Source organism: Apostichopus japonicus, chromosome 20 (assembly GCF_037975245.1).
Source record: "Apostichopus japonicus isolate 1M-3 chromosome 20, ASM3797524v1, whole genome shotgun sequence".
In the NCBI taxonomy this organism is placed as follows: Eukaryota; Metazoa; Echinodermata; class Holothuroidea; order Aspidochirotida; family Stichopodidae; genus Apostichopus; species Apostichopus japonicus.
The window spans coordinates 13,565,423-13,578,149 of NC_092580.1; the positions used below are offsets into that span (position 1 = coordinate 13,565,423).

Below are 12,727 nucleotides of genomic sequence, written 5' to 3' on the forward strand. Positions count from 1 at the left end.
ACTTCACTTCCAAGCAACGGAAAGTGAACTTTTTCAGAGGGCGACACACGGTTTGGGGCGAGTCTTCAATGCCTTTAAGATGACAACAACTCATGACAAGCTCTTCAATGTCAATTATAAGCGAGTTCTTACTGTTTGATTTTAAAGAAGTCGCTATCCTTCGTTGGGTGTAATAATTGTTTGGCACCACCAGGCGCTGGCGACTTGAACAGCCACCGGACATCGGTACCGAGGGCATCAGCCACGCCGAGAAACTGGTCAATCTGCTGCGGCAGCACCCAACAGGGAGGTGAGACAGGGTTACGTCTGATGGCTGGAGACACAAAAGCCAAAGAGAAAAGTGACTTTAAGCAGCAAAACACAGAGATGATAAATCCAAGAAACTTTTAAACTGAACCGGAATTGCACAAAACTGCGGATTTCGTCCCTTTCTCACATTGAGGTTTATTTCAATGTTAAATTCCAATGCTTGAATGAACTTTGACCTCCCAGATATCAGAGACCAGAAACTGTAAATTAGGCTTTAGATGCAGTGAGGCCAACCATATCTCTCTAAGAAAAGATAACAAGTTGTCATGGCCTAGGGGGAGGGGTTACGTTCAAGGGTTTCCCCTCCCCTTGTTGGGGACTAATACATTTATAGGTAATACCTACATGGAAATGGTACCAGATTTGAAAGATAATAAGCAAGAGGCCTTGCTGATCAGAATGGTGGCCGGACTGTTCCAAGTGGCAATTACCTTTTGTGGCAGCTGCCATTTTGTGGCAACTGCCTTTTTATGACAATTATCATTTGTGGAGCAGCAAGATGGCCAAAGTTCTAGTAAGATCATTTTTGCTGCAATTGTTACCAAATTTTTTTGAACAACCTAAAAAATCTTGTCATTATATTTTTTTTAAATAAATTCCACCTAAAATCCAGACATATGGTTAATACTTAATGGCTCCACTCAAAAAGTGAAACAACTAGTGGAGTACCCTCCTGTGGACCCAATTCCAGATAAAAAAAAGTCACCTGGTATGGAATGAATATCTTCACATGGGAAGTGTGATTAAGAAGCAGAAAAGTTAGCGACAACTTCAAAGATACTGGCGTACGGCTAAAGGAGCACGTACCATAGTTGCAATCACGTGACTTGTCTTAAAGATGTCACAAGATTATTATCATCATCTTTAATATTATAGCAATCAGACTCCTGGAACAATAAGGTTTAAAGGAGCCTTTCATCCTGAGACTCACATAGCCAGGCAGGAAATGATATCAGCCTAGGTCATAGGTGATTATGTTCCTCCTTGCGAGTATTGCCACATTTAAAGAGAATATTAAATACATGATATAAAAGTCCTATTTAATAAAAAAAATTAATAAAAAAGGGAGAGAAAAATAAGGTTCTTGCAATCAATCATTTATATAATAAGATTTTTAGACCTAAAATGATTTTCAAGAAGTTAATACCTACCAGGTACTCCCCTGGCTTCATTTGTTGAATGACAAAAAGCATCTTTCCTCCAAAGAACATTCCTCATCCCGGGTACACGGTTGACCTTTGTTAAGATAAAAGAAAGAGGATAATAAACCGGAAGATTACGGATCATCCTATCGGGACTGATTAAAGCTCTTTGGATTAAAGCTCTTGGATTAAAGCTCTTTGGATTAAAGCTTTTTGAAAGGGTGTTACAGATATTATCCTAAATGTTTATTTGCAGAGACAAGGTAAAAAACAAGAAAAAAACATGATTTACATAGAAGTGCAAACAATTCAAATTCCCTTTATTACAGTTTATGGATTTGTTCCTTGGTTTGCTTTAATAAGATTTTTTTTACAACACATAATCGAAATTTTAATAAGGGCATATTTCATGGTTATATTCTACAATGGCCTAAAAATGAAGTATATTACATTACAGTTGCCAATATGTTTTAATATCCTCACTGCAGCATCATGGTCAAATACAAAAACTGTCAAATACTGAACAAAGGTAAAAAAAAATGAAAAAAAAAGACAGATATTCTTGTCTGATGTGATTAGCATCACTTACAAAAGAAAAATGACTGACAGGAATTGATGGCATAAGTTACTTTTGGGATGTTCAACCTAAACTGAGATGCAAAGAATTATGTATCTTTTTCTCATATACCAAATCTTACTTTAAAACTGTACGAGAAACAAATATCATGTCTTCTTCTTGTTACTTTTCAGTTGCTGTCAAAGTTATCATGATGTGATGAAGGGAAAACAAATGTTGGCCTGTTAAATGTACGTTACCTTTTGACCTGACTTTAAATTAGAAAGATCGCCCTCATCCCAGCATCCGGCTTCTTGTCCACTGCCATACGAGAAACAGAGAAATACCGTCCAGTTGCTTCCAATATCTAAATGGAGAACGTATAAAGATCCATGGTTACAATATGTAATATTCATGGCTATGGATATTCATGCAATATTCATGGCAAATTCATGTATATTCATGACTGATCCATGAATCTAAAACTTTAAGTAACATGATGATAATGACATTCCTGGAAGTAATTATAGTCATCTTTCTTTTTTCTTTTTTTTCTTTTTTCGTCTTTTTCCTTTTAAACTGCTTTTCACGTTTGGACTGGTTCACACAACGTATCGCATTATTTTGCACTTATTAAACATTCCACTGACTATAGAAAGGAATCAGTTACTGATAAATGGAGGATCAGTCAACATCAGATCCTTATCTAAATTAGCCAAAATTATAGTCACTGACTTTTTGGTCTTTCATCAGATAGTGAAAATGTTTTCAGGGCAAAATATGTACCCCTAGCCAGGGTATCTGAAAAATGGTCAGTAACCAATGGTGAGCTGAAACCTTGATAAAAACAAAATACAAACAGAATCAGACATGTCCCCTGCAGGCTATCCTTATCATTTAATTTGTCCTGGAAGTACATAAGCCATATTTTTAATGATGGAATTCAACTGTACACTACACGATGATCACATAACCTTAAGTAGTAGCTCAGTACCGACTTTTTTCACACTATTAATGACACGGCCTCCCCCACCACTACCCCCACCCCCACCATCATTTTCATTTGGGATGGGACAGGGTGGTGTCAGGGAAACTCCATGCACAATGAAATGATCCAATACATAGTGGTTATTAAAAGAGTAAAAGGCAAATAACAACATAGAAAAAGAAATATTTTTCAATATAATATATATCCTCTCCTGCTTCCCCTGTTGGGAAGAGTTTCTGGTAACCATATATCCACAGAAAGACAGTCCAATACAAAATTATTAGAGAACTTCAAAATGACAACACAGATAAGATAGTCACAAGTCTTCATTTTTTATTCAAGTTTTTGTCCACATATTTAATGATGGATTTGCTTTCAAGTGGCAAAACACAAACTGTGACAATTTTCTCCCAAGTATCTCCCCCCCTCCCCTTGCCATCCCTTGGTAGGGATCCAGTGTCTGTGTAACCCTATCCAAAGAAAGATAGCCCAACACAAAGAGGTAATAGTACTTTAATTCTGAATAACAAGATAGATGAAAAAATCCCAAGAGTCTTCAGGCTACCTCTACATCAGTCCTATTAATCCGGTCCTATTTGATGACAGCTTTCAACTTATTTCAACAGCAGCCCCTGGAGCTAAACAACAATATATATACAAAAAGGCACTTACACACATAAACTTCAGGTTATCAAGCCATGGCACTATACTTATTAACATTATTAAGCACAAGTAACTAAAACATTTTGATGCAAACCTGGCAAATTATTGAATGGATTCTTCACTTTAACATCGAATCCTCTGTTTTTAAAAGCCCTCTGGTACAGCGGCAGGTCTCGACCTATGACCCCAGGCTCCCCAGCCACAAGGATTGATTTCTCAAGATTATGTCTGGATTTCGTCAATTGCACTTCCAGCTGTGAAAATGGGAGACAGTCATATATGGAAGTTTTATAACAAACAACAACAATACTATAAGATGGTGAAAAAGTAATGCTGTCCAGTTTCGAATGGAGTGGAGGCAAAATTATACTAGTTCAAGTAATATCTGCATCTGATATGAATTAATGTATCCAATAGAAACAACCATAAAAGAGTGGGAATTATCCATGGAAAATAGTCTAAATTTGTACAGTGTCCAGTACTAGACTGTTAACCCTCCAGGCATTAGAACTGTCACAGAGTTATAAGCACTTTTTTTGTCAAAGTTCTACCTCTCCAAGTGATTCTCTGAAAGTTTTGAGGTTTACAATCAGGCAATAAAATATGCCATTGGGACAAAATGAACCTCAGGGTGGCAGAGTTAAATACAAGAGTTCAAGCCTTACCCGCAAAGCAGGTATCCTGACAGATGTTTGAGGGGGTGGGATGGGGGTGGGGGAGGGGATGGGGAGGGGAGGGAGAGGGCAAAGTCAATGTCAGACCAATGTTTAGTGGTGTTGAAATTGCTGAATTATTGTGAAAATCATGGGAGGGGGGGGGGGTCACTCAGTATAATGCCTTCAAATTTGAGCATCCATAAAGCTGCAAAAAGTTTCATAGAATGATGCCCTGGAAGTTCAGAATATCCACAATGTTTTCTCTACCAGACATTGAAAGGTTACAAATAATTAATCATATCTCTATCAGTGAAGAAATATGCCTGGAGGGTGAGTAGTAAAATGCTTGTGAAAGTTTGATCATGCAGGCGTCTAAAACTAGAAGGCAATAGTGATGACTTTGAAAGGTGTTTAAAGGCATTGAAGACTCGCCCCAAACCGCGTGCCGCCATCTGATAAAGTTAACTTTCTGTTGCTTGCAAGTGATGTTTTGTTCGTGTTGCTACAAAATGCAGACAGTACAGTAATGAAATGTGATACCTTGTTATCTTTAGCTGGACCTGAGATGTCCATTGCTGTATTGTTTGTACACTGTGCTGTGGGTATTGACCGCAGCTGTATGTACTGACTGTACACTAGTGTCTAATTACCGATGGTAGCAAACTGTGTGTGTGTATTTTCTGGGATCGATGGTGGTGTCTAACACTTCTGTTACCAACATACCAAACTAGGTCAGATTACCGGCATTAGGCGTTTCTTTTTGCGCGAGTCTTCACCCTTTAAATAGTGACTCAAACAATGCTAGATATGATAAAATCGCCAAAAAGTTAAGAAACAGAAAACCATTTGGCAAACCTTTCCAGTTTCTTTGACAGTGTTGGAGGTTATTTACTTACGATATCCATAATATTGTGAGATAATTAGAGTGCTTAGCAAATTAATTCAATATTTTTATTTCTAATCAAAAGTTGACAAAACTAGAAGGTAACACCTTGAAAAACATCAGGCAAAGTTAACTGTCAAATTGACACAGTATATACATCAAACCATTATAATATCTTTGGCATACCAAGGGTTTCAAGTCATGAAATTCATCCTAGTTGTGGGTGTGAGCAGTTGTTTACATATGGAATCATATCACACGTTTTGGGTTGCTACTGTATTTTGACACGGAGTTTTGTCAACTTTCGCTACAAATTGGGAACCAATAAAGTTTTTGAAAGTGTTTTTTGATGAGAGACGCAGTGTCTACAAGAAGCCATGGCAACCACTGAAGAATTTAAAGCACGCTTCACGTTTAATCAAAGAGGGCAAGGATATGTATTCAACTTGGGTTGAATTTTCTTCCACTCAAAGTCGTAATTTGTGTCAAACTGATCTGTCGGGTAGACGGCTATTTTGTTAAGTAGGTGCTAACAGTGTAATGAAGAGCCCATTAAACACCTGGTATTAAATTAAAGGGTCATCGAAAATGACAGAGATATATCAAGGGGAATGAAAATCTAAGGCTTATTGTATAAAGTAGAAGAGTAGTCTCTGGATATCATTACATTTTGAGGTTCAATCAATGTTACTGGACAGTTTAATATTGACATTTCCTGGTCAATCACTATGATGGTATGTAGAAATCTGTACCAGACAGTAATGAAATGGAGACAGGCTATAGAAATAGGGAAGGGGAAGCAATTTTGTTTAATATTTTGTCAAACTCCTGTAGTATCAGGAAATGACACTCATTGACAATTCTTTTATGTAGGCCTACTATATATTAATCACACAGTAAATATCATGTTGACTTTATGAATTAAGGTGAATCCAGGAATTCTTTCTACTGTGCAAGTATGCTGCATTTCACCACAGATATGAATACATATAACAGAATATATATATAACAGAATATATATATAACAGAATATAAATATATATATATATGTATATATATATATATATATATATATATATATATATGTATATATATATATATATATATATATATATGCAAACTATATAACAATTAAGAACTACAGTCTGATATAATCTTTACCTCTTCCAAGTATTCATGTAGTGAATTCCACTGCACTGTCCTATTTCCATTTCTCCTCTTAGGTGATATCACCGGCCCCGCTTTTGCTTTCTCCTTTGAAGTTACCATGGTGATATCACCCTTCCCTACCAAATCTTGTCTGCTCTGGTGTAAGATGTAGACTGAGAATGACAGCAGGCCGAGAGCAGTCACCAGAATGTCCCAGAGACGGGTACGAAACAGGCGACGTAACTTATGAATCATCGTGGTCCGGACCCAGACTACCTGGTAGTAGTGATCGTTACGCCAATATCGCCAAATATCCTGACAAACCTCTGTGTGATCATGACTGAGGTCAAGGGTCAGGAACAAGGTGACATCTCTCTATGCTGACAACACTGACAAATGTCTGTTATGAAGGAAAAGTAGAACAAGGAGGAAAAATTCCTATTTAAAAAAAAAAAACACTATATGTTTGAACTGAGCATATATACCTTACCAGTGACTATTCATACAATATTTAACCCTCTGCAGGTGGTATTGGTATAGAGGGAATTCAAGTAGACAGAGAAAGAAACAAAACATCTGCCTTCCTCATAGAAATGATCACCAGAACTTAAATGAACTGATGAAATCAGCCCAACTTTGATGGTTAATTCTTTTGGTGGTTCATAGGTTATCAAATAACCTGAGGTTTGCTTCCTTTCACCCTTCTCCCCACCCCCCCTACCCCCTTCTGGATTTTATTCTTAATATTTGTGCAAACGTCTTTGGCTGTAACATATAACAATTGCAATGCAATTGGGAGAGTAACCAGTTATAAAAAGTAGTTAATTAATTAACAAGACTATTGTTTAATTCCTTAATTATGCTCTAAGTCTAGAACTTCCACTTTTAAATTTTGCTTAGAAAAATACTGAAAGTCATCAGATCAAACAAAACAATTTTCAGACAGAGATCTACATACCACTGTGAAATTTAATAAAGATTGTGTCATAAAAATAAACCCATACATCACACAATGACCAATAATACCAAAATTGCTGACATCAATTTCTCATCTCCAGTTCTTTTTGTACCACCCTCGAAATGCATGGTTCCTATTCCTTAAGAAATAATTTATAAATGGAAGTCACTGAATTACAAATAAAGATATAAAATGGAAATATATGTATATATATATATATATATATATATATATTATTATTTATTTGTTTGTTTTTTTTTTTTTAATATATATTTTTTTTATATTATATTATATTAATTTTATTTTTTTTAATTGTTGCAAATATTGTACTTTTGTCTCCTTACTGAACAATGACTTTTTTCAATTGTTCACATATATATTTCTATTTTTCTCACTCTTTGCTCTACCAAAACCAATTTTTTAATCACCAATGTTATAACCTGATACTGAGAAATGGATCAGTACAGTGAAGTACTATTTGCTTTATATCTGCATCTAGCTGTCTTTTCTCAAAAACTACCATAACTTTGGCATGGTCTACAAAGAAATCCCATAAACAGTATACATGTGAAGCTGTATACCCACAATCCTAGCACTGTATTAACAGACAGAATAAACAATGGGAGTAATATTGGTGAAAAACCCAACACATCAGAATAATATTCTAGTAAGTCTTTCTACAAGATAGTAGTCAAGGTCGTAGAGCACCCAGAAGGTGCGGTTTGCCAAGTAAACTGTTCAAAGGGCACAGCTCAAAATAATATATAAGAGACTATCTAATTTAGTAAAGCCAGTTAATTACAGTTGGTTGTAAAACCTCCATTTACTGTAGTCCAGGGAGTAATGTCAGTGTTCAACAGTTTTAAAGGCTCTTAACTCTTGCCCCTTTATAAAATACTATGTGTTCCTATGTACAAAAACTACTATGCATCTTTGCACTTGCATAGCAATTTTGACCATTTTGCCTCACATTTTCCGATGCGATACAGGATCAATTACTCCCTGCAGTGCCCTAAAGTAAAATTAAGAAGGTATATATGGTGAGATGGTACCTAGTCCTATCTGCACAGTCTGTTTAACTAATTAATGTGATTGGACAAGGATATATGCTATTGTGGAGATTTCACATTACCATCGCTGAATGGCAAATATATACCTTCCAACTGCTTGGACTACTAGACTAAAAATCACTTTTCCAGCAAAAATTATCTACTAGTTAACAATGACTAAAATTGAGTAACCATCCTTATTATATGAAATTCTGATTGACCTTATTTAAAACTGCCCTGGTACCATTTAAGATTGCAGCAAGGTACCTCCAACCCTACTCACCAACCCCCTCCCCACCCCCCTCCCCATCTCCTCTTCTCTCTAATCAGTTAACTTAATCCTGCCTGGTCTTTTTATTACAATTTAGTGATCAATCAATTTTACATATGTAACTTGCTATTGCACATGGTAGTACTGATAACTTAACTATACACAGGTAGGGGCCTACACACACATACATGCACACACACATTTTGCTTGCATGATATCTCAAGCCTCCTGCTGATAAAAGACTTTAAAAAATAAATATGTTAAATTAAGGCATCTATCATCAAATGGTTGGTCTACATACCCGACGACACTTTTGTAGTAGTATGCCACTATGCCTATACTGTATTAGTTTCTCAATATTGGATATACAGTTACTAATTGAAAAATTACAGTATACATTGGAGAGAGAGGTCTCTCATTGAAAGTAATAAAAGTTTTAATATGCGGGGTGCATAACAAACTATATATGCTAGCATGGTCACAAATTGTTCACTGTTACAATTGAACTGCCCAGCAGGTAGAAAAAACACCCAAACTTTTCTGTTACAAAAACTTTTGAAGCTTTTACCTAAGCAACAAAGAAAACTACAACTGGATACTGTACAACTCACCTTCAAATTTCAAGAACTATCCATTTGGTTGTTCATTCCTGTTGTGGAAGTGTCCCATCATAAATTTATATGAGCCAGTTTTTCTTCACTCTGTCCCTGATCAAGGGAAGCACTCCATTAGCTGACTTCCTGTCATTTTGGCTTCATTCCTTACAAACAAACCAGACACCAGTCTTTATCTTTCCAGAGGATATATTTATCTCAGTTATGAAGTCAGGCAGGCATATAGGAAAAGGGTTATTAAAACAGACAAATACCCCCACAGGCAAGAAAATGAAATAGTCTGCATACTTCCATAGATAACATACACCAACACTATAGTTTTTGCCTAAGAGGAAGTGTCCATTAACAAAGAGGGGGGTTTATATAATTTTGACAATTAAATGCGTTTCCTGTGAGGTATAACAGCTCTGATATTAAATGGTTTAAATACATAGAATCGTTCAAATTTTTTGTAGAAAAGACAATAGAGATCATATTGCACAAGTTCAAAGATCTAATTTAATTATGTTTATATCAACCTAAGGATATATTGAATATTTTTTGGCTTCTTGTTTTATGATCATTTTCTGAAATTTGTTAACTGAAACAAGTTTACAATGTAAACTGTAAAATTAATGTTGGAAAAAAGTAACAAAATTGCTTAAAGTTATGTGCATGGAAGCAGGAAGATTCATTAACAAACTTAATGTAGGTGACAGGGGGTGGGGTAGAGGTGGGGAAAGGGTGCAGGGAAAGACAATAAGTAGTGGGTTTTGGAACAGGGGTACTGGATTTATCATTTCACCAGAGATATTTGATGTCTAGTAGTTAAACAAATCGCACAGGCCTGCCCAGGGGAATCCTGCAACTCTCAAGAGATCAACTACAATACACTTCTTTTTAGTTAAGTGCTTAATTTGTATGAATTATTAAAGACTTATTGGCAATACTAGTTCTTGACAAGGTTATAACATGAACAAGTTCAAACTTACATGTCGCATCTTCTTATGGTGTACTAGCTGTACATATCTGAAGCTGTTTTTACTCTCTCTTTTTCCAGGCTGGAAATGACTATTGTTGATTGCATCTGAATTCAGGGGAAAACATTGCCATCTTCTTGAGGAATTGACCCAGTCAGTACAATTACGAATTAAATATCAACTTTCCAACGGTCAAAAACCTTGTAATCAGTACACCTGATCTGTCCCTCATTTGTGTGTGACAGTTCACTATGAAAATACGCTTTTAGTAGCTTATAAGTCTCATAAAAACACAAAAAAAACCATCGCTAATTATATTTTTTGGGCTAATATTGTGTAGATAAAAATCAATCTTACACTATTTGCCAAAATTTTAGCCCATTTGCAGAGAATAAGCAAATCAAAAATTTCGGACAATAATGTTATTATATTATTATTATAATATAAGTAGGGAAAATGCACAAGAAAATGCATTGGCTTTAATGTACATCATATTGATATCAACCACAATGTAGGCTACATTGTTAACAGTACCAGCTGGACCCACTACGGTAACAGACTTGTATATACAGCTTGCTATGCTATTGAATGTTATTCAAGAGAGAGGAAGAGAGTCAGACATTAATGTAATGCCACACAGTTCAGCATACAGCCTAATGGTGCTAGGCATACACTAAGTGTTAAAACACATAGTTCAGCACAAAGCCTAATGGTGCTAGGCATACAGTAGTGATGAAACACAGATCAGCATACAGCCTAATGGTGCTAGGCATACACTTAGTGTTAAAAGACATAGTTCAGCATGATACCTCCTAATGGTTCTCAGCATACACTTAGTGTTAAAACACATAGTTCAGCATACAGCCTTATGGTGTTAGGCATACATAAGTTTTAAAACACCTAGTTCAGCATACAGCGGCCTAATGGTGCTAGGCATACATAGGTGTTAAAACACATAGTCATACAGCCTAATGGTGCCAGACATACAGTAGTGATAAAACACAGATCAGCAAACAGCCTAATGGTGCTAGGCATACATAAGTTTTAAACACATAGTTCAGCATACAGCCTTAAGGCCTGGTCACACTACAGCGATATTTTATCGGAATACGGTCCGATTTTTCCGATGTTAGGCGGAAGAGTGAGGTTTGTGGTAGTGAATGTAATGAATGCAGTGGAATATTCAAATACCTACTCCAAATCTGAGGTTTTCTGGAACGGACTACATTCTGAAGTGACGTCACATCGAAAAAACGATAAAAATCGGAGGAGAAATCCGATAGCTATCCGATAAAAGGAAACGGAGTCAATATCAAAAGTTAAGAGAGGGCTATTCCACATCGGAATGGCTCAACATATAGCAAATCAGGTCCTTTATCACTGTGGCTAGAAGACCCGAACGAAAAACTGGCTGTTTCGATTCCTCCGGGAAAATCGGATAGTATTCCGATAAAAAAACGGTATAGTGTGACCGGGCCTTTATGGTGTTAGGCATACATAAGTTTTAAACACATAGTTCAGCATACAGCCTTATGGTGTTCGGCATACATAAGTTTTAAACACATAGTTCAGCATACAGCCTTATGGTGTTAGGCATACATAAGTCTTAAACACATAGTCATACAGCCTACTGGTGCCAGACATACAGTAGTGATAAAACACAGATCAGCATGCAACCTAATGGTGCTGGGCATACACTTAGTGTTAAAAGACATAGTTCATCACAATACATCCTAATATTTCTCTGCATACACTTAGTGTTAAAACACATAGTTCAGCACAAAGCCTAATGGTGCTAGGCATACAGTAGTGATGAAACACACATCAGCATACAGCCTAATGGTGCTAGGCATACACTTAGTGTTAAAAGACATAGTTCAGCATGATACATCCTAATGGTTCTCAGCATACACTTAGTGTTAAAACACATAGTTCAGCACAAAGCCTAATGGTGCTAGGCATACAGTAGTGATAAAACACAGATCAGCATGCAACCTAATGGTGCTGGGCATACACTTAGTGTTAAAAGACATAGTTCATCACAATACATCCTAATATTTCTCTGCATTCACTTAATGTTAAAACACATAGTAGTTCAGCATACAGCCTAATACACAGTTATGAACAAATAGGTCAATACACCTGCCCTCGTAAGCATCTGTTTAACGATTTTGGATAAACAAAGGTGATTTTATTTTCTGAAAATGGGCATACAGTATGAGTATAGATGCATGAGTACAGTAATATTACAGAGTAATACAATGGAATGCAATACATGGATAAAAATAATGAAGCTTCCTGTTGTAACCTCAGTTTTTACGAAACCGTTTTTTTTTTTAAATCAGTACTTGTAAAGTGGTCCTCCTGGGCGGGTACAAAGTGCTTCAAATCAAGTGCAAGTTTGAGTACTTTAGCAGCCAAGTGTGAGTACTTGATGACAGGTATGGGTACAAGTTAAACAACGAGCACTCTTCACCAAACTTGTGTGACTAAACCCTTTTGCAGAGTATGATCAAACTGTGGACTGATC

General features: G+C 36.3%; 1 protein-coding gene across 2 annotated transcripts in view; it reads right to left on the reverse strand.

Annotated features, from left to right (window-relative positions):
- The window catches only part of LOC139961901 (cadherin-like and PC-esterase domain-containing protein 1), a 29,429-nt gene that overhangs the window by 15,830 nt on the left and 872 nt on the right, over positions 1 to 12,727 (reverse strand). For both annotated transcript variants that reach the window (XR_011791075.1, XM_071961533.1), the window contains exons 2-8: positions 10,210 to 10,304; positions 9,236 to 9,384; positions 6,359 to 6,746; positions 3,753 to 3,912; positions 2,268 to 2,374; positions 1,461 to 1,545; positions 133 to 313 (exon numbers count right to left, since the gene is read on the reverse strand). Coding sequence is in view for 1 of the 2 variants with exons in the window: in XM_071961533.1 (XP_071817634.1) it covers positions 133 to 313; positions 1,461 to 1,545; positions 2,268 to 2,374; positions 3,753 to 3,912; positions 6,359 to 6,601 (776 nt within the window). In the remaining variant the exon portion in view is untranslated. The remainder of the gene's footprint in view (positions 1 to 132; positions 314 to 1,460; positions 1,546 to 2,267; positions 2,375 to 3,752; positions 3,913 to 6,358; positions 6,747 to 9,235; positions 9,385 to 10,209; positions 10,305 to 12,727) is intronic.